The sequence below is a fragment of the Mauremys reevesii genome, linkage group 10 (genome assembly GCF_016161935.1).
Source record: "Mauremys reevesii isolate NIE-2019 linkage group 10, ASM1616193v1, whole genome shotgun sequence".
NCBI classification, from domain to species: domain Eukaryota; kingdom Metazoa; phylum Chordata; order Testudines; family Geoemydidae; genus Mauremys; species Mauremys reevesii.
Window position 1 is genome coordinate 19,973,222 of NC_052632.1, and position 24,340 is coordinate 19,997,561.

Genomic DNA, 24,340 nt, shown 5'->3' on the forward strand with positions numbered 1-24,340 from the left:
GCCTGGGTTGCCTAATGGGTTGCACCGGCCCTGCCTGTCGTCCACTCCCAGCATCTGGCAATCAGAGACTAGGGACACCCAGAGCATGGAGTTGCATCCCTGCCTATCCTGGCTAATAGCCATTGATGGACCTATCCTCCATGAACTTATCTAGTTCTTTTTTTTAATCCCATTATAGTTTTGGCTTTCACAACATACCCTGGACTGTGCGCTGTGTGAAGAAGTACATCCTATTGTTTGTTTTAAACCTGCTGCCTATTAATTTTGTTGGGTGACCCCTGGTTCGTGTGTTACATGAAGGAGTAAATAACATGTACCACACCAGTCACGATGTTATAGGCTTCTGTCATATCCCCTTAGTCATCTCTTTTCTAAGATGAAAAGTCCAAGTCTTTTTAATCTCTCCTCATATGGAAGCTGTTCCATTCCCCTGATCATTTTTGTTACCCTTCCCTGTACCTTTTCCAATTCTAATATATCTTTTTTGAAATGGGGTGACCAGAACTGCATGCAGTATTCTAGGTGTGGGCATGACATGGATTTATATAGAGGCATTATAATATTTTCTGTCTTATCTATCCCTTTCCTAATGGTTCCTAACATTCTGCTAGCTTTTTTGACTGCTGCCGCACACTGAGTGGCTGTTTAGGAGAACTATTCTCAGTGACTCCAAGATATCTTTCTTGAGTGGTAGTAGCTAATTTAGGTCCCATCATTTTGTATATATATTTGGGATTATGTTTTCCAATGTACATTGCTTTGCATTTATCAACATTGAATTTCATCTGCCATTTTGTTGCCCAGTCACCCAGTTTTGTGAGCTCCCTTTGTAACTCTTTGCAGTCTGCTTTGGACTTAAATATCTTGAGTAATTTTCTATCATCTGCAAACTTTGCCACCTCGCTGTTTACACCTTTTTCCAGATCATTTATGAATATGTTCCAGTACATATCCCTGAAGGACACCACTATTTACCTCTCTTAGTTCTGAAAACTGACCATTTATTCCTACCCTTTGTTTTCTGTCTTTTAACCAGTTACTGATCCATGAGAGGACCTTCCCTCTTATCCCATGACTGATTACTTTGCTTAAGAGCCTTTGGTGAGGGACCTTGTCAAAGGCTTTCTGAAAGTCCAAGTACACTATACCCACTGGATGACCCTTGTCCACATGTTAGCTGACCCCCTCAAAGAATTCTAATAGATTGTTGAGGCATGATTTCCCTTTACAAAAGCCATGTAGACTCTTCCCCAACAAATCATGTTCATCTGTGTGTCTGATCATTCTGTTCTATACTATAGTTTCAACCAATTTGCCTGGTACTGAAGTTAGCTTACCATCCTGTAATTGCCAGGATTGCCTCTGGAGTCTTTTTGAAAAATTAGCTATCCTCCAGTCATCTGGTATAGAAGCTGATTTAAATGATAGGTTACATACTGCAGTTAGTAGTTCTTTGGTTTCATATTTGAGAAAGTCAGTGACAGATCCAGGAATAGAACCTATATCTGCTGAGTCCTAGTCCCGTTCTCTTTCTACTAGATCACACTGCCTGTCCACATAAGCATCTGCTATGTCCCATAGGTTAGCTGATGCTCTTTAATGGGATGTGGCTGATGCATTTATCAAGATTCAAAATAGTATCTGGAATGAAAAATATATCTTTTAAATCTACTGTATGATTAAAAAACCACAGCTACAACACAAACAAAATGCTTTGTATTTTCTTCTTGAAGAATAATGCTGAGTTGCTTTGGGTACTATATCTCCTCAGTTTCACACAGCTGTCAGTAGGCAATAACTTTCCCAGGGAATAATATACCCTCCCCAAAAGGACCGAACCACTTCTAGGGAAGCTGACAAGTCCGTGAAATCTAGGCACTTGGCAATAGGCCACCCAGAAAAAAACTTTAGTTTCTTGAAGTCCTTATCTGTTTCTTCGTATAACTCCGCACCTTCCTGTATGCACCCCTTCTCCCACCACAGTGTATTCCAGCCAGGGGAGCTAAAATAATACGCTTTCAGATCTCACTTGCTGTTGCCGCCTAGGTGTTACTATTGAATAACCAAGGTAACACTCCACCCCTGGGAAGATGCACATGTTGCCTCTCTAATGCTTCCAGTCCATGCCACTTTGGGGAGTGAGAACACAAATTCAAGCCCAGGTCTCATGTTCATTATTACACACTACTGCCTCTAGCTACCATAGTGGCTCACACTCTGTCTTCTTTCTAATGCTGTCTTCCTCTTTGTGGGTAACTAGTGCTTGCATTATTCATGAAATCAGGTATTTCAGATCCTGCTCGCTTATAGGACTTATGTACAATAGTACAGCTATTGTAAATGGGTGTGTCCCATGCAACCCCCAGCCACCCGCAGTAAATACATTGGGACTGACACTGGTCAATAATACAGATGGAAAATGTGTCATTTGCTCATCTGCTCTGTTGGTAGGCAGCAGGGAGGAAAATTAGTTAAAACAAAAATCTTACCAATTAAGTTGCAGGTAAAGAATTAATAATTAAATTCAGTTTAAGAATTTTCAAAAGAAAAAAAAATATTTCAAAGAAAAGCTGTTGGGTGAAAATGATTTTTTTCCCCTAATTCTTCTCACCTGTGTTTTTACTAGAGTCTTAGGTTATGAAAACTGAAAGAATGGTATTAGAAGTCTTATTTGCGTGTCACTATTGATGTTGAATACCTGTTAAAGTCATTGAGAGTTCCACACTTGGGCTCCAGTCCTGCACCATTATCAGTGTGGAGCCTCAGAGACTTCAGTGGATCTTTGTGTGGACACGGCAGTCCACCTGCATGATTCATAGTGCAGGACTGGGGTCACGGGTTGAAATTCACCCATGGTCAGAGTGCCAGCCAAAGGCCTGTAGACTTCAAAAGAGCCTTCTATTGGCTCCCTGCAAAGGGATGAATTTCAGTGATGGATTGCATGCAGGTTCAGAATCATGGTAGGGAAATATTTAAATCCAACCAAAAACCTACTCTCATTGAAATATTTTTCTCTACATTTAAAAAAATACATTAAATTTGGTACCAAACAAAAAAAATTTCTTAACTGTAGGCTAGAGAGCATCTCTTTGAGTTTAAAAATACATTTTGTTTTCTTGTCCGTTGTCAGTTTATCCTAAAAATCATATTCTTTCTTGCATTGGTAGATATGGATGAATGCCAGAATGGACCAGTGTGTCAACGAAATGCAGAATGTGTCAACACGGCTGGCAGCTATCGCTGTGAGTGTAAACCTGGCTATAGGTTCACGTCAACAGGCCAATGCACTGGTGAGTATTTCCAGGCTTGTTTGTATCTCAGTATGCAGTAGATAGTGCCTTCAAAAATAAAACCTTTAAAATCATATTCTTTCTTTAACAGGCTGTAGTGTTTGTGTCACTCTAAACTAATATGATGAGAATGTAGGGAGAAGATAGGTTTCCCCCCCCAACAACCCTCTATTGCCGTGGTGCTCAAACTATTCCTCTCGTGCTCCCCTTACCAGTAATGGAATGTGTCCGCCTTATTCCCCCCCTGCCCTGGGCCGGGGGCTGCAGCCAGAAGTGGGGCTGTGGCCAGGGGCTGAGAGCGGGGTTGTAGCTGGGGCCGTGGCCAGAGCGGAGCGGAGGGCAGAGAGGGTCTGGGTGGTGCTTCCTCCCTGGCCACTCATGGGAGCTGGCCCAGGCTCTGCTGTGCCCTCCTGGACATTCCTCCACACCCCCATAGTGGGAGTGCCCCACAGTTTGGAGACCACTGCTCTGTTGGAATGTGTGCAGACTATATTTATGAGCTGTAAGGACCTGCCTCCTAACAATATATAATGGTTTTGATGAATGTTCTGCTTTTTTGTCTCTCTCATGGTTTACATACACTTCATGCCTGCAAAAATTCAGGTGTGTGATTGCAAAATAAGTCTAATCAGAGAACCTCAAAGAGGGGCTTTGAAATGTCATCTGTCAAGAGTGTATCCTTTGAATCAAACACTGAATGAAGTATTTTCATTAATGGTTACAAGTAAAATCTAACTAAAATATAGGCCTTGACTTGCACTCAGTACAATGCTTACTGCGTGACTAGTGTTAGCTGGTTGGACTCTGTGCTTATACCTCCATAACAGACCACAGTGTCTGGCTATGGAGTAGTATAATACAGCGCATAAAGTTTATTTGAATCTCATGCAAGGCCATATAATATTTTTCTACCTTTATTTAATTAACCTTAAAAATGAAAATGAAACTAAGAATAAACTGAACTAGAAGAACTTATATGGTCAGTGTTACAGTCAGAAAATTCATAAAGACTAACGGGTAGATTTTCAAAGCAGTTAGGTATCTAAATAGGCCATTTGTGCCCATCTATCCCTAAAGCTCCTTCCTTGAACTAACTCTGTTGTGCTTAACCCTTTATCTATGATATATATTTGGAGGTGAAGCCAAGGAAAATTACTGTTTTCTGGCTCTGAAAATTCAAAAACTTCCCAGGGAATGTGCAGTATTTTCCCCCTTCTTCTACATTAGGGATCGGCAACCTTTGGCACGCGGCCTGCCAGGGTAAGCCCCCTGGCGGACTGGGCCAGTTTGTTTACCTGCCGCATCCGCAGGTTCGGCCGATCGCGGCTCCCACTGGCCGCAGTTCACTGTTCCAGGCCAATGGGGGCTGTGGGCAGCGGCGTGGGCCAAGGGATTTTAGGGGGCTTACCCTGGTGGGCCGCAGGCCAAAGGTTGCCAATCCCTGTTCTACATAATTACTATGGTTTGCATTATCACTTGCTAAATGTATTATAGCTAAGGATATGATTTTAGTCGCAGAAGCCATGGACCCTGTGACTTCTGCGGCTTCAGCTGTGAACACCTACAGCTGGGCCGGAGACTGGACTGTAGGCCCATGGCTGGAGCTGGGGCTGGGTGCTCTGCCCCTGCCCCTGCCCCATGGCTTCAGCCAGGGCCGTGTGCTCCCCCACTGTAGCGATGCAGTTCCCCCACCCTCCTGGCAGGGCTCAGGCTGTCAGTTGTCCCCGCCATGGGGCTCCAGTTAACACCCCCCACACTCCAGCTCACCACTCACCCCTGATTATGTTTAGTAAAAGACAGGTCATGGGCTGCTGTGAATATTTGTTTATTGCCCACGACCTGTCCGTGACTTTCACTAAAAATAACCGTGACAAAATCTTAACCTCAGTTTTAGCACACTATTTACCTCTCAGATTTTCACAAATAATCACTGTCTTTTAGGAGTCTCTGATGACAAGGTGGTCTTATCTGCTAGGTGATGTTCAATAGCTAGCTTGGAAAGTTTAAGAAGGAGCTTTTCACACTTTTATGGACTTAAACAAGATCCTAAAGATTATTTTAATATACTTATTTGACTGGGACTACATTTCTCTGTTCCATTCACTCTGTTTTCCAAGGATGACATCATAGCAAGAAGGATATTCTTGTTATCTTGATTATTTAAAGAATCGCAAAGGTTTTATAGAGGATTGTGTGCCAAGTGGCTGTAAACATTGTATACATTTCTGGACAAAATAATAATTACAAAGGAACTCGATAACATTTTCCTTGGATTTTCTGCTTCTAAGCTTTTGAGTTTTAGGAAGTGCACTTTTCATTGCAGTGCAGTTTTGCATTGTTTTACGAGACCTTCGCGGGAAAAGGGTGTAGGGGCAGAAAAGAAAATCATTTTGAGAACTAAAGCTTGTTTTGTTAAGATACATGGCAACACGTGCAAATGTTTAGCATATTGTTAACATGATTGTTGTAACTCCTTCATTTTAGCAGAACAGGAAAACCAGGGAAGGCTCTGATATGAGCCACAATACCCTAAGGCACAAGCATTACTTCCTGTATTTTGCTCTTATTTTATATTTAGTGAAAATAAGGTGGAACGATCACAGTCAAAATAAAAGTGTTTCATGAAGGGTTTGAGCCTGCAAAGCCTTGAGCATAGTGCCCAGCAACCTTACTGAAATCAATGGGAGTTTAGGGTGTTGCGCACCTTGTAGAACTGGGCCCACAGAGCAGACGCTGCATGGAAAATGGTAATACTAGAACTGTTTGTGTGCTATTATATCCAGATATGACCTGATAGATTGAGCTAGTTACTCCTCTAAGTATCTAAATAGAATTATTCAGGTGTTACCTGTTATGGCAAGATAATCCTTTGCATCCAACTTCCTTTCATAATGCCTAAGAGCGCTTCCCAGTTCCTAATGTTCTGTGTTCATCACAAAAGAAGCTCCCAGGGTCTGGCCATAACACTTGGAGTGCAACCATTGCAAGTTGCGAAGACAGAACAAGGGTCTTCCGGATAATGGATCTCTCCATCACCAGGAAGAAGCTGCTTCTTTCTTTAGACTGAATATAAGGAAAAAATTACCTAATAGCCAGAATAGTTAGATTGTGAAATAGCTTTGAAGAGAAAATGGAGTACCCCATCTCTTGAGTCATTTAAAACTAGAATAGACAAAACACTTAGGCATATACTGAATGGAACCAGCCCTCATTGGAATGGAGGTAGACAAGATGACCCTACTAGATTTTTTCCATCTCTACTTCCTCTTATTATGAGGAGAAATGTGCTGAATAGTAAACATTCTGCTTCTTTATATGTGTTTTGCTGACTGCTGGTTAAATCCTGAACTTACAGAGGAAAGCATTCACAGCAAGGGTAGCAGTGAGTAGTCACATATCCAACTGGCGCAAAAGACATCCTGCTATCAGAAGGCAGCATGTCATGCACTGGACCAGCACTGCATGGTATGGTACTTTTTGTTGCTCTTCTGTGCAGGATGGTGCTAAATTAAGCATTTATGGCTATTGTCAGGAAATGTGCTGCCCAAATTATGTGCCAGGCATGTCCCTGTTTTAAGCTAATCACGCTCCCATTGATCATGGTTTGCGTAGTGTCACTTTAGATGAGATTTAGATGCAACCATACTTGGGTGCACCATTGTAGCCATATTATTTGTGCACCACTCTGCTTGCCCATTGGATTTTGGCTTTCTGAGAGCCTACTGCAGGGAAGGGCTGATGTTAGCTCCATTCCTCATTTGTATAAGTTCTCTGATAGTTAATCAAGGTGATCATATTACATTCCGTGCTATAATCAAACATGTCTGCAAGCAAGTAGTATTTTCCTCTGGAAATATGTACAACCATAACAGATAAAGCTCTTAAACCTCCCAAACCACTGCACAATTGTTTCTTCTTCTTTGTTTACATGCTGTTTAATTCAGCCTGAGAGAGATTTCCCCACACAATTACATTGCATTATTTTTATTCCCATGGCCTAACAGCGGTGCCCTGTTGCTGTAGCTAGAAATAGTCACTTGTAAGTAACTTTTCCCAATTATTTTCCAAATCTGCAAATGTTGCAAAAATTAATTTACCATGAATATTCCATTGTGTTAACAAACTAATATTTTATTGCCAACAGAGAGAACAATTGTCATTTTAAATTAGAACCATGAATTGGATACTAGTTTTCATAGTTGCCACTTATAGTTTATTTCTGGCTTTGTGGTTTATGGAACAATTTTCAGATGCCTTTTATTTACAGATCGCAACGAATGTCTAGAAATTCCCAATATCTGTAGCCATGGCCAGTGTATTGACACCATTGGAGGATTCTACTGCATATGTCACTCAGGATTCAAAACCAATGCTGACCAAACGATGTGCATAGGCAAGTATCAAGTTATGCTGTTAATTTAATGAATAAGGGATTTGAGGCCTTTTCTCTGTCGTAGTAATTGCCAGATCCGAGTAGATCAGTGGCACTTTTCGTCCAGTGACTTGCTTCTGACAGTGACCAGTAAAAGATGCTTCAGAAAAAGGAGCAAGAAACACCTTAGTTCACAATTATGTATCAAACTGACCATTGGCTAAGTTTATTCTGCATCAGTTAGTGGTTATCTTATACTCTAAAGTAAATAGCGCCTATGACTTAAAAAAAAAAAGTATCCTATCTAACATAGCTGAAGAGGGATGTTTTTGTTCTTCATAAAAATATTCAATCCTTCTTAGAATTTCACTAACCCCGTGGTTTCACTCAGACCTCAGGGAAATGAGTTCCACAGATTAATAATGCAACATTGGAATGCAATAATTGTAAAACTATCTAATGCTGAAGCGTGTAAAGGACTGATTTGCTGCTGGGCAGAAACAAAGCTGTTTAAGTAAAACAAGAGCTTTCATGTTAAGCCCTTTGAAAGCTTCAGGTTTAGGGCCAAATTCCTTGCTGACTTCAGAGGACTTGTGCCCGCTTATGCAATCAGTGAATTCAGAATATAGTCTTCTGCATCTAAACCTTCTAAGCATTTGCTTGCGTAGTGCTCATCTCAGATAAGACTAGTCTGATTCGGGCCAATTTGTCCCTTTTCCATGTGGACATTGTTAGAGTGGGAGAGAAGAAATACACCCTCTGTCCTGGGTTTCACCCAGTTTTCTTACTGAGATTTTGGGCGTCTGGGTTAGAACTGACTAGCCACCTAAAAGCCCCTGGGAAGATTGCAGATCCCTTATAGACAAGGTTAGTGTATGCCTCTTTTGGAAAGGGCAAGATGGCAGCTGCATGTAAACAAGTTGCGGATCAGCCCTTGCTCAAGAAACCATCTGTTGACATCATCAGTCAAATGTATAACCCTGTCTCGTATCTTCCTTTTTTTTTGGGGGGGGGGGGGAGCTTAATCTCTCTTCTCCCATTTGCTCTTTTAGTAATCCAGGATTAGTTCATTTCTTTGCACATTGATTGGCTATCTGGCCTCCCTCTTCACTATCAATTAGTAACAAGAGTTCTTCCTGCTGCTTCTCTTTCATAGATATTAATGAGTGTGAAAAAGATCCATGTGGCAATGGGACATGTAGAAATACCATTGGCTCTTTCAACTGCCGCTGTGACAATGGATTCATTCTCTCACACAATAATGACTGCATAGGTAAGGATGTTCTAAAACCGTTGCTGAGATCAGTCCAGGTTTTCTAAGATTGTCTGTTATTCTAATTACATAGTCATAAACACCATCTTTTTCCAGTGAATTCGAATCCCAGCTGTATAATCAATACAGTTAGAGGTAAAGAGCAATTTCTATGCTCTGGAAGTCAGTTTATCAGTGTCATACTCTATGCAGTGTAGTTGTAGCTGTGTCAGTCCCAGGATATTAGAGAAACAAAGTGGGTGAGGTAATATCTTTTATTGGATCAATAAAAATAAGAGAGAAGTTGATCCAATAAAAGATATTGCCTCACCCACCTTGTGTTTCTAATCTCTTGCTATGTAATTTACTCACCTCTTCTGGCAGCCACTTGAACATATGCTTTCCGAATATATAGTCTGTTCTAATTATCTATCAACAATCAATTGGCTGCAATTTTTCCCAATAGTTTTTGAGAAAAGCAAGACTATTTATGATACAGAAGAAACTGTTTTGACTGTCTTCAGAAAGGGACAGAAATACTGTGGACTTAAAATCTCTGCAATTAATGGGATTCTAGTGTGTGAAAGTCTGTCTTAGTCTGTGCCCCTACTGAAGGCACATGGGGCTCCAGGTGGGAGGAAGAACCCATGTGTGCATATCCCTTAGAAGGACCAGGGCCCACATTTGGGGATAGTGCTTTACATACAGAGACAGATAAATAATTATGCCACCCTAAATGTATCAATATTGTGCTGTGAGGATGAAAGTCAGTTTAATAAACAGAATTCCTTCTTACGTGTATTTAATCTTTGTGGCTATTCGCCGTGCATTTCTCATGTTAGTTTTTTGTTTTAGATGTGGACGAATGTGCAAGTGGAAATGGGATGCTCTGCAGGAATGGCCGCTGCATAAACACAGTTGGGTCTTTCCAATGTCTGTGCAATGATGGCTATGAGGTGTCCCCCGAGGGCAGGACCTGTGTGGGTGAGTTTTTAATCTAGCATTGGTTTACTATGGCAAGAGGACCGTAAACCCTCAGCACGTGGTCCCAGGTAAAATGGTGAGAAAGAGGCAGGTTAGAGAAGAACTTCCCCTGCTATCACTATGCCCTTGTAGAAAAGCACAAATACTGTGGGAGCATGCTGCATTGGAATATTGTATTCCTTGAAATACTCACTAAGTTATTGTGCACACAGCCAGGAAGGAATTTTGCTCTAGGACTGGCTAAAACTACCTTTATTTCCTCTCCGGGGTGGGTGGGTGGGTGTGTTTGTTTGTTATTGTCAAATACCTTGGAGGCCAATGCGTGTAAAACGAAAATCTTTTTAAAAAAAAAACATCTTGCATATATTTGAGGGAAACAAACAGGTCCAGTGACTTTCCCAAATCTTCCTCTTTCATGGGAGTCAGATTTTACTTCATTCATCTATAATAGTTAATCTTCTTAATAAGAATGTACATAGCTCTGCAGATTACAATAGCACTTTACAAATGTATAGTATGACACCTTGCCTGGCCAGCACGCACCCTTGCATAGGGCCTGGTCCAGCAGAGCCTTTGTATAATTTCAGTGGCACTGTGCATAGAACTAAATATACATGCAGTTGTGTTTTTAGGATCCAGTCGTAAGGCAGATAGTCAAAGCAAGACAACAGGACACAGAACAGATAAGAAAAGGCAGGTGGTGGGGAATTAGCAGTGAAGGGAAGAAGGTAGACAGGACTCCTGGAGGAAGCCAGTTTTAAAGAAGGTGAGGGTGAATGCTTGGAGGACAGGGTGGGGGAGACTGCTTAAGGCACGGGGAGCAGCGTAACAGAAGGCTTTGGGTGCTTAATACAAGTGTTCAGCATTTGGGGCACTTCACACTTCTTGGGTGCCTGCTCCCTGCCAGCTATGTTTAATCCACTTACATCCCTGTCCATGTCTGTCATGGGGATGAATTGATATTGATTCCTGGGCTGAGGAATCTTCAATCTTTCTTGATTTATAAAATAATTTATAAGCACATTAATCTCCTTGTAAAAAGGGACTGCCTCCCGGCCCTCAGAGAGCCCTCCTTTTCGCCAGGAGTTTTGCACTCGACTTGATATGAGCAGGATTAAAGCTGCCTCAATAACTGTTCTGAATATTGCGCTTTCATTTCTTTGCTTGCAGATATCAATGAGTGTGCAGTGGTGCCTGGTAGATGCTCACCTGGCACGTGCCAGAACCTGGATGGGACGTATAGATGCATCTGTCCTCCTGGATACATTCTGCAAAATGACAGGTGTGAAGGTACGTAAAGGTCATTTGTATTTCATAATGCAGCCTGCTCAAAAGCAGCTCTCAGTCCTAATAATATGTATAGTCATGCCTCTCTTTACGCCTTGACGTGTCATTTTTGACCCCTGTCAAGTGTCTGAACCTAATCATAAAATAGAATCATTCCAACAAAATTAAGTATCCTGTAAACTTTATGTACATGTGTACAGTATAATATGTATGATAAAGTATAAATGGTATTGATTTTTTAAAAAAAGATAATTAAATTAATTCTTCCAGGCTATCCAGCCACAGAGACTTTTACTCATTTGGGGGGCAACCCATTAGTCTGTCTAGGTACCTGTCGCTATGGTATCTAAATACCCAGTATTACTTTTCTCATGGTAATGCTCGATAACCTGTGCTGTACTCAGTACTTACTCGAGCAAAAATCCCTTTCAGTTTTGCCTGAGTAAAGACTGCAGGACGTGACCCCAGAAAGACATTTTTAAAGTCCTGTAAGGCCTGGAGATGTCTCATTATTATGGGCATGCCCACTGAAAATGTCTTTGGAAATTAGTCCCAGATTGCACACCTGGATTGATTATTAATAGAGCGCTAAAGTTTATTTTCATAAGGGCACAGGGATTTGCTGTCAGCTGAAACTATGCAGTGTAATACCTGCTAGGTCTCAGTTACTATGCTGGGTATTGTGAATTCCATTTTGTGTTTTACAGCTGCCAATACAGCAGTTTTGATTGCTGAAGTATTGTCGTACTTTTCTTGCAGATATTGACGAGTGTGTAGAAGACCCAGAAATCTGTGCCTTGGGTACATGCAGCAATACTCCAGGCAGCTTCACATGCTTATGTCCTGAAGGGTTTGTACTGTCTTCCACAGGAAGAAGATGCCAAGGCAAGTTATTTTATACATTTTGGTCTATATATATTTATTTGCTTTGGGTTTACTAAAAACTTTACTAGATGCCTGTTTCTAATGTAACAAAGAGGAGAATCCCCTCCTGCACCAAACTCCCTTCCAGAGCCCACACCTCTCACCCTTTCCTGCACCCCAATATCTGCCCCAGCCCGGAGCCCCCTCCTGCACCCAAATTCCCTCCCCGAAAGAAACTAATATAACAGCTGTTCTAAGGTAAGAAGTAGGCTATTTTGAATTAACTTAACTATATTCTACATGTTTTAAGACTGAAATGTAACCACGGAACGGCTTGATGTTAATTAAAAGGCAAGTGTAGTATAGCGTTAATAGCTTCGATGCCATCATTGTGATCATTCTGTTTTAAATTAGGAAAAAGACTTGTCTACAGGGGCCCCACAAAATCTAATAGCCCCAGACCCACAGGAAAGTTAATCCAGCCCCGTCTACCAGAATCACACACAGTGTTTTGAGATAAACATGGAACTGACTAAGAAAAGAGATCAAAAGCTAAACAGCTTGGAATGGAAAGATGTATGCTTGTTACTGCCTACACAGAAGTGCAGCAAACTAAGGAGAAGGACATCTCAAAGACTTTGAAAATGCTCAAGTAGATCTAAACTTCCCAACTCACAAACAAATATCCAGTTTCACAAATGCAATGTACAGTAGGCCCAGCAAAATCACCAGTGACAAGACCTTCCAGGATCTCTGTAGTTATGTTTGGCCCAAACACAGGGATGCTTGTTGAAACCCTACTGAGCTCTTCATCTCATGGTAGCTAAATGAGATTGTGGTTTTGGTGTGATGAATCCAACCTGCAGTAAACATTTGGTTTGGCACTGTGAAAATAGTGGTGAAAGTAGCAGCGCTGTCTGAGCTGCACTTACATAGTTGTTTAAAGCCCATGTGCTATCAATCTCTTCTTCTGAAAAATCACCCACAAAGCCAAGAAAATAACTGTAGAAATAATACAACCTCATCTTATCTTCCTCTGAAAGAGGACAAGTGTTTCATGTGGATTGTCACAGGAAAATTAATTTATATCTGTACATTGATGTTAAAGCAATGTGTTTTTTCTGAAGAAGGTTGGTTTTTTGAGTGTACTGAGCCAAACAAGCTTCTGTTTAAAACTTCACATTACCTAAAGCTTTCCTGAAGTCTGGACAGTGCCCAGCACTGATCTTGAGGCCAGAAAACTGGATGAGCAGCTGCTTCTGCAACTGACCCTTATCCTGTCTGAGTGCCAACCTGAGGAGTTGCCAGCTGTCTGCGTGCTGGAGGCATGTGGTCTGTCATCTCACTTTTGTTCCAATGTTTAGGTTATCCACCATGTAAAAGCACAATGTGGTACCACAGAACCAATGGGCCTTTATCTGTAATTTGGTAAAGCACTGAGGGCCAAAAAGGTGCTATTGAAAATTACCACTCCATTATTTTTTACATACAGCATTATCATCAAGGGTTAACTCATGCTTTTTAGTTTCCATGTGGTTTATTAGCGAAAGATCATTGCTCTAATAATAGAATGTAAATAAATTAAGCTAATATTCAGAGGGTGCAGGAAAGGTAGGTGAGTTTGGGAGGAACACAGCTCACCCTCCTCTTCTAAAGCAGTGGGGAGCTCCCCCTCTTCTCCCTGGCTAGAGTAAACAATTCTCTCCCATGGATCTTCTCTTCCTTGGCTGGTATAGAGAGAGCTCTCTCTTCTGTTTCAATCCACTGTAATCACTGGCCACAACAATGCTTTTTAAGATCAGCCATATGGAAGCACTTTGGTAATTAGCTTAAGTGTTGATTTTCACATACCAATTGCACCAAGTCCTACTGCCTTTAATGCAGAACTGTATTATGATGTGCTTTTGCTTGTGCAGATCTGAGAGTGAGTTATTGCTTTACCAAATTTGAAGAAGGCAAATGCACAGTTCCCAAATCCAGAAACCATTCCAAGCAAGAATGTTGCTGCGCCTTGCAAGGAGAAGGATGGGGTGACCCATGTGAGCTCTGCCCACAGGAAGGAGATGGTACGTTATCAGATATAATGCAATCATGGTATTATGGGCACTCAGAACTGAAAGAAGACAGACAATAACTGTGAGAGTCATAGAAGTGGGAATTAGAAAACAATGATCTTCCTCAAAGAATGGTAGATTATTTTGTTTGACCATATCACTTAATATTTCTTTTAATAAAGTAAAGGCCTTTGTGCTATAGAAAGGCACACAACATACCTGTTTCTCAAAAAAAATATTTGTAGCATTTCTGTGTTATTTTATGGAAAGTAAGTCAGATAAGTCTCAAGTACTCTGCTCTGGAGTTTTCTAATGCTATACATCTTTTATTTTTCAATTTTGGTAAAATAGTATTAAGTCCTTGCTAGGCTGTAAATTTAAAACTCTATGGGACACAAGTGAATTTCATCTAAACAAAATGAAATCTAGAAAGGGCCACCATAAGCTTGAAATCTAGTCAGTTTTTTAAAAAACGGTAGCGCTAAAAGTAGGTACAGCTATTACACTTGCCTCTCTGAATCTCCTTGCCTGTCTTTGTGGTTTTACAACCACATTTTCTTAATGCTAAAAAGTTTTTCTCCATCCTGTAGCTATGAAAGACTCAAATAACAGGGGGAAATGGTGAAACTGATTATTCACTGCAGCCCTGATTTAGGATAGCCCTGAAGCACATGCTGCACTCAGTTAAAGTGTTGGTGTACGGTTTTTACTCAATAGACACTTTGGGAATTCACAGTGTCAGTGCTATTACAGTAAAGTTATGTTACAGGTATATTAATTCAGAATGACAGATCGTGATTAACAGTATTACTATTTTCAATGATGTGTTAATGCAGTTCAGCTCATGAACAAATTGTGGAGATGTTGAGCAGACCATACTCTCAGAAGCCAAGAAACAAAACATCAGGTTTCCCTGTTGTGCTATTTCTTGAAGGCTTCTTCCCTAAGTGTGGGTGATCAAATTGGCCTATCTATGTACAAGCCAAAAGAGTAGAGTGAATTATAAAAGCATGGTGAGCTTCAGATCGTTTTCCTGAAGTGCCCGCACATACGTTTGTCCCAGTCTGAATCGTTCTCAGATGACAAGATCAAGGCTCAAGAAATTGCTTACAAATTTCTGAGCTTAGAAAACTTCCTTAGCATGGAGGATGCAGAAGTTTTTAAACATTGTATTGAATTCCCTGATGCATTCCGTCTCCTCCGTGTGAAATGTGCCCTTGAGCAGGCAGTCACCCTAAGGGTTATGCATCACTTATGTCCCATATTAAGACCTACTTTAAAGGCGGGTGTGATGCATAGCCCTTTTGCTGACCCCCTGCATGGGGCTGAATTTCACTCTCTGTGAGGAACAGCTGGTCTGGCACTTGGTTGATTTTTAATACTATCGTACACCGTTCTGTTTTGTTTCATTTCATTTTATACAATCTCAGCAAAATGTAGCCAATATTTTAAAAATAAGCCATAAGACAAAACATCTGCAACTGTCTCTAAAACTATGAGTCTGCTGTATTGTAAGCCTACTCCTAGTGTACTGAAGTACTTCAGAATAGGATGTTACTGTATCTTGCGAAAGGATCTGTTATATTCTGAGTGTAGAGTAGATAAATAATATCTCAAGGGGAGGCCTGAACTAATCTCAAATCCAAGACTCCACTTTCCTGCATAAATTTTATGGGTGCATGGGGGGAGGAGTAGTTTTGGATTCAACCCCAAAGCTTGTGGGGTTTTTTGTCCTGGATCTGACTCAAAATCACCAGGGCCAACTCCAGGCACCAGCATTCCAAGCTGGTGCTTGGGGCGGCAATCTGCAAGGGGTAGCTGTCCCTGTTGTTTTGCCCCCAAGCAGCGCATGGATTTGCCGCCGTGAGTGGCGGGGGCAGTCCGTGCACCCTTAGGGCGGCAGGCGCGTTTCTGCGGTGGCGGCAATTCAGCGTCAGCTTCTATGTTTAGCTGAAGCCGCCGCAGACAGCTAAACATAGAAGCTGCCGCCGAATTGCCGCCACCGCGGAAACGCGCCTGCCGCCCTACGGGTGCACGGACGGCCCCCGCTGCTCACGGCGGCAATTCCGCACGCTGCTTGGGGCGGCGAAAACTGTAGAGCCGGCCCTGAAAATCGGAAGGGTTCTATTTTCTGAATCTGACTTGATGGAAATCTTGGGAGCATATCCATTCTCATTACCTTTTGGTTCAGTGTAGTGGAAATTTATGATGATTTTATTTATTTTACAAGTGTCCAGAGTGTGCTAAGTGACTCATATAAACGACGGGAAACCTGCTTTCCACACCAAAGAGTGGACAGCTACCTGATCTTGCAAGACTTCTGCCATTAGATATCTTGCAAAAAGAGCTCAAGTGGTTTGTTGACATCAAACTAATTCTATTATAAATCTAAGCTGAACTGAGACAACAGCACCTCAGCCTATCTGTAATAAAATCAGTCTTTGATGTATAAAAGGCAGCTATTAACCTGTGGCTCTACAGCAGTATTTCCCAAACTTGGGACACCGCTTGTGTAGGGAAAGCCCCTGGCGGGCCGGGCCAGTTTGTGTACCTGCCGTGTCCGCAGGTTCAGCCAATCATGGCTCCCACTGGCCGCAGTTCGCAGGCCAATGGGAGCTGCTGGAAGCAGCAGCCAGTATGTCCCTCGGCCTGTGCCACTGCCAGCAGCTCCCATTGACCTGGAGCAGCGAACCGCGGCCAGTGGGAGCCGTGATCGGCCGGACGCGGCGGGTACACAGACCGGACCGGCCTGCCAGGGGCTTTCTCTACACAAATGGCATCCCAAGTTTGGGAAACACTGCTCTACAGGATTCAACAAATAGGTTTACAAGCAGATCAGGTTGTATTTTCTTCAGAAATTTTAGTTACAAGAAAAAAGAACACAGTTATTGATATTTTACTGCTTTTCATAGAAATCTTTTACTTCATGTCTTCCATAAGAATAAAATAAAAAATTCTAATTGTTTGTAAGATTATATATGTACCTCATAAAAATGAAGTGAACATACAGTTACATTATATGTAGAGGAGTGTAGGTATATATACTTTATGTACCACATTTGAGAGAGAGTGTGTGTGTGTGTGTGTGTATGGACGCACACACATGCATGCCCTCTTGAATATAATATATAAATGAAAGCTGCCAGTCTAGAATGGTAAGAATTCATCCCACCATACGTTAAACTGATAATATATTTATCTGTAATTAATTGTTCTGACATGGTTTAACATACGTATTTCACTTACAGAGGCATTTCGTCAAATTTGTCCATTTGGAATTGGCATCCTTATTGGACCAGGGGATATACGGGTTGGTAAGTGATTGGTGCTCTGAATGTTACTGCAGGCTCACAACTCTAGTAGGCTACTTCCTGTCCATCAGCCACCCTCCCTTCCAAAGCCCTGGATTTGTTTTGCACAGACACTTTGCACGGAATTATTTACACAAATGTAAAATTCAAACGTGAACTTCTCTCCCACTCCATTAATTAACCTTGAGGAGACCGTTCTCTGTCTTAAATTATAATGACCAGACATACCAGGAGGAATCTGAAGAACCTAGAGAAGGAATCCAAGCTGCATATATCCCCTTCTTACAAGCATTTATACCCAGCTCAGCTGTGAGAAATGGTTTTAATCTCTTAGTATTGAAAACCACAGAGTCCCAATTCCCCTGTATACATTCTTGGGTCTAACTCCCTCCATAGACAAACAGCACTCTAGCTCAAAGCTTGTGGGTAACTTTTGATATCAGGAGAGTGAGATGGCTACTATATCATGATGCTTCCTCTCACCAGGACCCCTCCTAAGAAGGTTCTTTATCCAACCTTTAAGATCATTGCAACTTATGTGCCACCCTTGGAAAATTTGGCGTGTAAGTTCCTGTTGTCCCTCGTGAGCTAATCTCCTTTCAAATATTTTCATTGCGAGTTGTGGAATATTCAGTCCTAAATTCATGTTTATCATGCTAGATTAGTCTCAGAAATGGCATTTAATTAATTTCACTAACTGTAGCCCTTTCATTTTTGTTTCTGGGCTAAGATGTGGATGAGTGCCTTGACCCAGATAATTGCAGATTTGGGCAGTGTATCAACACGGATGGGTCCTTCCGCTGCGAATGTCCTTTTGGTTATATCCTTCAGGGAGCTCAATGTGTAGGTAAGTATAAGTGTTGTATTCCATTTTAATGGCTCCTAATTCCCCAAGTATAACAATAAAGAGTAGTAGTGATAGATGAGACTCCAGTTTAGGACCCTTCCTGATTCCTTGTTTTTAAACTCTGATGCTCATGAATAATGCAGAATCCTTGCACGTGATCAGAGTCAGACGCTTGCAACTTCAGCCTCCTGTAACATGCATTCACGTCTTGTTTTAACTGCTTGCAGATACTGATGAATGCTCTGTTGGAAATCCATGTGGAAATGGAACTTGTAGGAATGTTGTAGGTGGTTTTGAATGTACCTGTGATGAGGGATTTGAGCCAGGACCAATGATGACGTGTGAAGGTAAGACTCTCAAATGCCCGGGTCTTTCAGTTTCAGTTTTATGGTAAACAATCAGTAACTTCAGAAACAACTGATAAATTTTGAGGTGCCAAAGCAGGCAAACTAGAGATACTCTTGTGCAATGTCTCCAACTATCTATGGCAGACCTTAGCCTCATTCCCATTCCAAATACAGGCATATATATCACTCCCGCTTCCCAATCCAAATGTGAATCCTTTTACCATGTTACCCTGTTTCTAACTGGAAAGCTAAGTGAGCAGCTTTTTCACTTTCTGAGCCTGTGCGTGCTGATGGATTGCCCAGATGGGGGTAACATAAGCAAGTTCCGTTCAGGACCCTCTCCAGAAATGTTACTGATTGTATTCACTATGCATGCAACTTTGATGTGAGAGTTCAGACCTTCTGCCATAACCTAATTCTCTCCAGCAATGCACCACAGGGTAATTCTACCACTGGACTGGCTTGCGCCACTGTTATAAGCGCTTAGGGCCTCATCCAGCTCCCACAGAAGTCAGTGGAAAAGATTCCCCTTGACTTCAGCAGGAGGTAGATCACGTGCATAAACACCAGAATGTAGTTTTCTTCAGTTTACATGGCACATGAATAAATATGTTTCAGGCAATGTTATCCCCAATAAGGATAATATTTTGTAAAATGCAGGCTACGGAAGAGTCTGTTGTCTTGTTGGTAGCTAAAATAAAATGCCTAGAATCAACAACACGTGTAAGAGTGAACAAGATCTGAGGGCAGGTGTTGATTTAACACTGATAGTATTTTAGCAGTACAAAGCTGGAAACTACTCCCATTGCCAGATGGATGCTGCAGGCAGTGATTTCTGCTGCCTGCTCACATAAGGAAACCTAGGCAAGCAGGGATGTCTGTGGCCCTGCTCCTATGCAGAAGTGTACAGTCAGTCAGTAGAATCACAAATCTGACAGTAAAAATTAACCTTGAGCAATTTGGCATCTCTGATTTATAACTAAACTAAACAACATACATTCTCAGCTGGTGTCTTTTGCAAAAGCAAGTTTCACTTTGCATATGGTTGTTTGTCTGAATACAGATGTAAATGAGTGTGCTCAGAATTCTCTACTGTGTGCCTTCCGATGTGTGAACACCTACGGATCATATGAATGCAAGTGTCCTGCTGGCTACGTTCTTAGAGAAGACCGGAGAATGTGCAAAGGTAAGTTTTCATAGTTAGAAGATACTGTCATTTCAGACAGGTTGGGATATAGTTCTCTCAGTGCTAACAGTCCCAGATACAAATCCCCGGGGATCCCTGGAGGGGAAGATTAGGGTGCCCAGATGTCCTGATTTTATAGGGACAGTCCTGATATTTGGGGGTTTATCTTTTATAAGTGCCTATTACTCCCAACCCCCGTCCTGATTTTTCACACTTGCTCTCTGGTCACCTCAGGACAGTTTACAATTTTGAGTGAAATTCTATGGCCTGCTCATACTATGCAGAAGTTCAGACTAGTTCATCACATTGGTCTTAAAATATATGAATCTATGAAAAGGGTAATAGTATCAATGTAAAGGGTTTCCCATCTTAAGTGAAATCAGTTACCCCCAGACCAGTATTTTTGGATTATTAATTTAGCACAGCAGAAAGAAGTTGTTTGTGACTTCACTTTGAAAACAGAGAGTTAATTATTGTGAGTTTCCATGAGAATCTCTCTCTGTAAGTATGTATAATTCTGCAATATGAACTCTTTCAGATCAGGATGAATGTGAAGAAGGAATTCATGATTGTGACTCAAAACAAATGGAGTGTAAAAATCTGATTGGCACTTACATGTGCATATGTGGACCAGGATATCAGCGCAGACAGGATGGTGAGGGCTGTATAGGTAAGTGAAACTGAGGTGTTAAACCTCTGAGTTTTCCCTGTAGAGCTGAGCTGAATTTCAGGTAAGAGCCAGATTCTGGAGAAAAATTGGCAATTTTGGATTTGACTAATTGGGGGGGGGGGGGAATCACTCATCTAGCTGTATAATTGTGCCCATGATTGCAGGTAAAGGATCATGCAGAGCCTACTTCTCCACTGCCTTACATCTTTGATCACATATGGAAGATAAGTGTAAAATGCTACCACTATTGTTAGTGAATGGAGAATTTGAATCCGGAAGCATTGCACATTCTCTTTGCACAGAAGTTAATGCCTACACAGGCAGTAGAGCAGGAATAGGCAACCTATGGCACGGGTGCCGAAGGCAGCACGTGAGCTGATTTTCAGTGGCACTCACACTGCCCAGATCCTGGCCACCGGTCCTGGGGGCTCTGCATTTTAATTTAATTTTAAAAGAAGTTTCTTCAACATTTTAAAAACCTTATTTACTTTACATACAATAGTTTAGTTATATATTATAGACTTATAAAAAGAGACCTTCTAAAAACATTTAAATGTATTGCTGGCACGCGAAACCTTAAATTAGAGTGAATAAATGAAGACTCGGCACCCCACTTCTGAAAGGTTGCCAATCCCTGCTGTAGAGAATCAGGTCCACAGGCTGGATATAGTCAAAACTCAGATATACCCAAAATTCAAGCGGGTGAAAACTAGAGAAGAGCAGAGAAAATGACAGACTTTAGTATTTCAAAATATTTTATCCAAAACAATGTCCTGTCTTCTGCTCCGCTCTGCCTGCGAGTTACAGTCCCCAAAATGAGTGGTCATTTTATTTAAGACAGTGTTTCCCAAACTGGGGACACAGCTTGTGTAGGGAAAGCCCCTGGCGTGCCGGGCCAGTTTGTTTACCTGCCGCATCTGCAGGTCCGGCCGATCACGGCTCCCACTGGCCGCGGTTCGCTGTTCCAGGCCAATGGGAGCTGCTGGAAGCGGCGGCCAGTATGTCTCTCAGCCCGCGCCGCTTCCAGCAGCTCCCATTGGCCTGGAGCAGTGAACCGCGGCCAGTGGGAGCCGCGATCAGCCAGACCTGCAGATGCAGCAGGTAAATAAACTAGCCGGGCCCGCCAAGGGCTTTACCTACACAAGCGGCGTCCCAATTTTGGGAAACACTGATTTAAGATATGTGCCACGGTTGTCAGCCATGATTTAACATACAGACCGGTAGCACCAGTTGCTGCATGCATACTCATTTATTAAACGTCATCACATTTACCACTTGATAAAAATGTAGGAAGACACTGTATTAAACTGTTTTTTTCAGAAATCTTTCTGTAGGACTTCATCTCTTCTGTAATCAGACATTCTGGGCCAGATTTTCAGATGCTGTGTATCACCACTGAACTTAACGAAGCTATGCTGATTTACAGCAGCCAATGGTCTGGCCCTGCCTTCTTTAATTATGTCAAAAAACAGGAAGAAATGTAGGTCCCTTCCAATGAGGTCCCTTACCCAAGAGACATGAAATATACATAAATTAGATAAATACTTTTATTTTCCCCATTATAAAGCACCATTATATAAAAATAGTAAATAATACAGAGCTCTGAGGTATAATGAATCACAAGGTTAACCATACTGTTTAATAAAAATTCTTTCCTAAAATACCATACTACCTTGCATTTTGACTGTAAGTAATGTTATGTCTGTATTGTTTTTAAACTATGCATGGAATCCAGGGGATGCAGCAATGGCTGCCAAATAATTTTTGAATGAATCAATAGCATGGAATATGATGCAGGGAAATCTTAGAAATAATGTGTGTGGCATGGGTTTACCTGTCATCTATTTAGATTAATCTAGCCCTTGAAACACTAAATGTCAGAGTGTTTAAGAAATATCATTGTTTATGTCTGTTTGTTCCATTTGATACCTTCCTCAAGCTTAACCAGTGAAAATGCACCACATTAGAACGGCCATACTGGGTCAGACCAAAGGTCTGTCTAGCCCAGTAGCCTGTCTTCCGACAGTGGCCAATGCCAAGTGTCCCAGAGGGAATGAACAGAACAGGCAACCTTGTTGTCCACTCCTAGCTTCTGGCAAACAGAGGCTAGGGACACTCAGAGCATGGGGTTGCATCTCTGCCCATCTTGATAGCCATTGATGAACCTATTCTCCATGAACTCAAAACTTCATGCTGTTTTTTCACTCCTGGACTAACATGTTTATGGATTTTATTTTTTGTCACATCGTTTTAAAAAAATACAGATGAAAATGAATGTCAAACGAAACCTGGGATCTGTGAAAATGGACGTTGTATCAATACAATAGGAAGCTACAGATGTGAATGCAATGAAGGATTCACTGCCAGTGACACCCAGAATGAATGCCTTGGTAAGTACCAAGTTAATGCTTTAGCAAAGCCAACTAGCATCTCCTTTGGTACCGGAAGTTTGCAGTAGGTTGGGATTATTTCACTGGTTAAGAATATATTACTATTTTTGCATAAATTTGAACTAAGTGTCTGTATGGTGGAGCCCTCTGTCACTAGGCACCATCCTGGCACTATATTCTTCCTTTGCTAATTGTACACTTGTATCAGTTGGTTAGAGTGCACTGGCTTATTATGAAAGCCTCCTGTTGATTAGTATCAATCAGCAGGAGTTACTCTGTCCTTTTGTCTGATAGTTCTATTTTCAGTGAGCCCTTCTTCTCTTCTCTGGGTTCAAATGGAAGTGCATCTTTTCTAGGCACACGCTGACTTCACTCCTACCCTCTTACTAAATTTCTTGTCTCCTTTGTTTCCCTCAGACATCATGTTCTCTTTCTTGCTGCTGCCAGACTTTCATTCTCACTTCCACAGTCTCAGGGTTAAGTATGCTTCCCTTTCTTTGATATTTCTGTCTAAATTCTTTATATGTCATGACCCCCCCCCCAGCCATTGCCTCTTGTACTCTACTTGCAACATAATTTGTCTTTCAGACCAGAGAGAGGGCTACTGCTTCACTGAAGTGTTACAAAGTCTGTGTCAGATTGGATCAAGCAATAGGAACTCTGTCACTAAGTCTGAATGCTGCTGTGATGGCGGGCGTGGCTGGGGGCCAAACTGTGAGATCTGCCCCTTCCCAGGCACCGTGGCCTTTAAAAAGCTTTGCCCCCATGGCCGAGGATACATGACCAATGGAGCAGGTACTTCTGTCTGTAAAAGTTTAAGGGGAAATCTGCAATCAAAAGACCACATGAAAACAAGAGATAAAGTATAAACTCCATTTGCTGCACCTTTGAGCACATGGAAATCCTCTATTGTAACAAAAATTGTGTCCAAATTTTCTGCAAGCTTTCCAATGGTGAGAATGCAGAATTTGCTGAGGACCTACATGCATAGGCAAAAAGGTATTTGAGCAGCCAGCTCAGATGGTTAGGCACCAACTAAATCCCAAATTTCAGCAGGCTCCCCAAATCATTCACTGGCAGGATGTACATTTATATGCAGACATCAGGTAATCAGGCACATGGACGGGCAATGGTGCTGAAACAATTTGTACAGTGGAGGTGCTGAGAGCCATTGAACCAAACTGTAAACCTTGTACATGATGGAAACCACTTCAAGCCAGGGGGTGCAGCAGCACCCCTAGTTCCAGCACCTATGTTTGCACACTCAAATTTGAGCTTTTTGCCTGTGCCTAATGGAGGACACTTAAAACCTGGCATTTGTGTTTGGTGTAATTACCTGTTTGGTTTGATTAAAGATAACTGGACAAAAACATACAATGGACTTAATAGGATCTACAGTTAAACACACCACTGAGTACTCCTAATGACCCAGGGGACGTTTCAGCACAGTAGTCCCTGATGCTAAGCATTGGTGTTTTTCACCAGC

The 24,340-nt window shown here is 41.7% G+C and overlaps 1 protein-coding gene across 9 annotated transcripts in view; it reads left to right on the forward strand.

Annotated features, from left to right (window-relative positions):
* FBN1 (fibrillin 1) overlaps positions 1 to 24,340 on the forward strand; it is a 227,738-nt gene that overhangs the window by 184,749 nt on the left and 18,649 nt on the right. For 7 of the 9 annotated variants that reach the window (XM_039490873.1, XM_039490872.1, XM_039490876.1 and 4 more), the window contains 14 exons: positions 3,168 to 3,290; positions 7,558 to 7,683; positions 8,819 to 8,935; positions 9,770 to 9,898; positions 11,069 to 11,188; positions 11,945 to 12,070; positions 13,966 to 14,115; positions 17,352 to 17,417; positions 18,145 to 18,261; positions 18,489 to 18,608; positions 19,672 to 19,794; positions 20,333 to 20,464; positions 22,729 to 22,854; positions 23,443 to 23,649. In XM_039490873.1, the coding sequence (XP_039346807.1) occupies positions 3,168 to 3,290; positions 7,558 to 7,683; positions 8,819 to 8,935; positions 9,770 to 9,898; positions 11,069 to 11,188; positions 11,945 to 12,070; positions 13,966 to 14,115; positions 17,352 to 17,417; positions 18,145 to 18,261; positions 18,489 to 18,608; positions 19,672 to 19,794; positions 20,333 to 20,464; positions 22,729 to 22,854; positions 23,443 to 23,649 (1,782 nt within the window). Of the gene's footprint in view, positions 1 to 3,167; positions 3,291 to 7,557; positions 7,684 to 8,818; positions 8,936 to 9,769; positions 9,899 to 11,068; positions 11,189 to 11,944; positions 12,071 to 13,965; positions 14,116 to 17,351; positions 17,418 to 18,144; positions 18,262 to 18,488; positions 18,609 to 19,671; positions 19,795 to 20,332; positions 20,465 to 22,728; positions 22,855 to 23,271; positions 23,331 to 23,442; positions 23,650 to 24,340 lie in introns of all 9 variants that reach the window. The other 2 variants (XM_039490878.1, XM_039490879.1) reach the window with 1 other exon arrangement.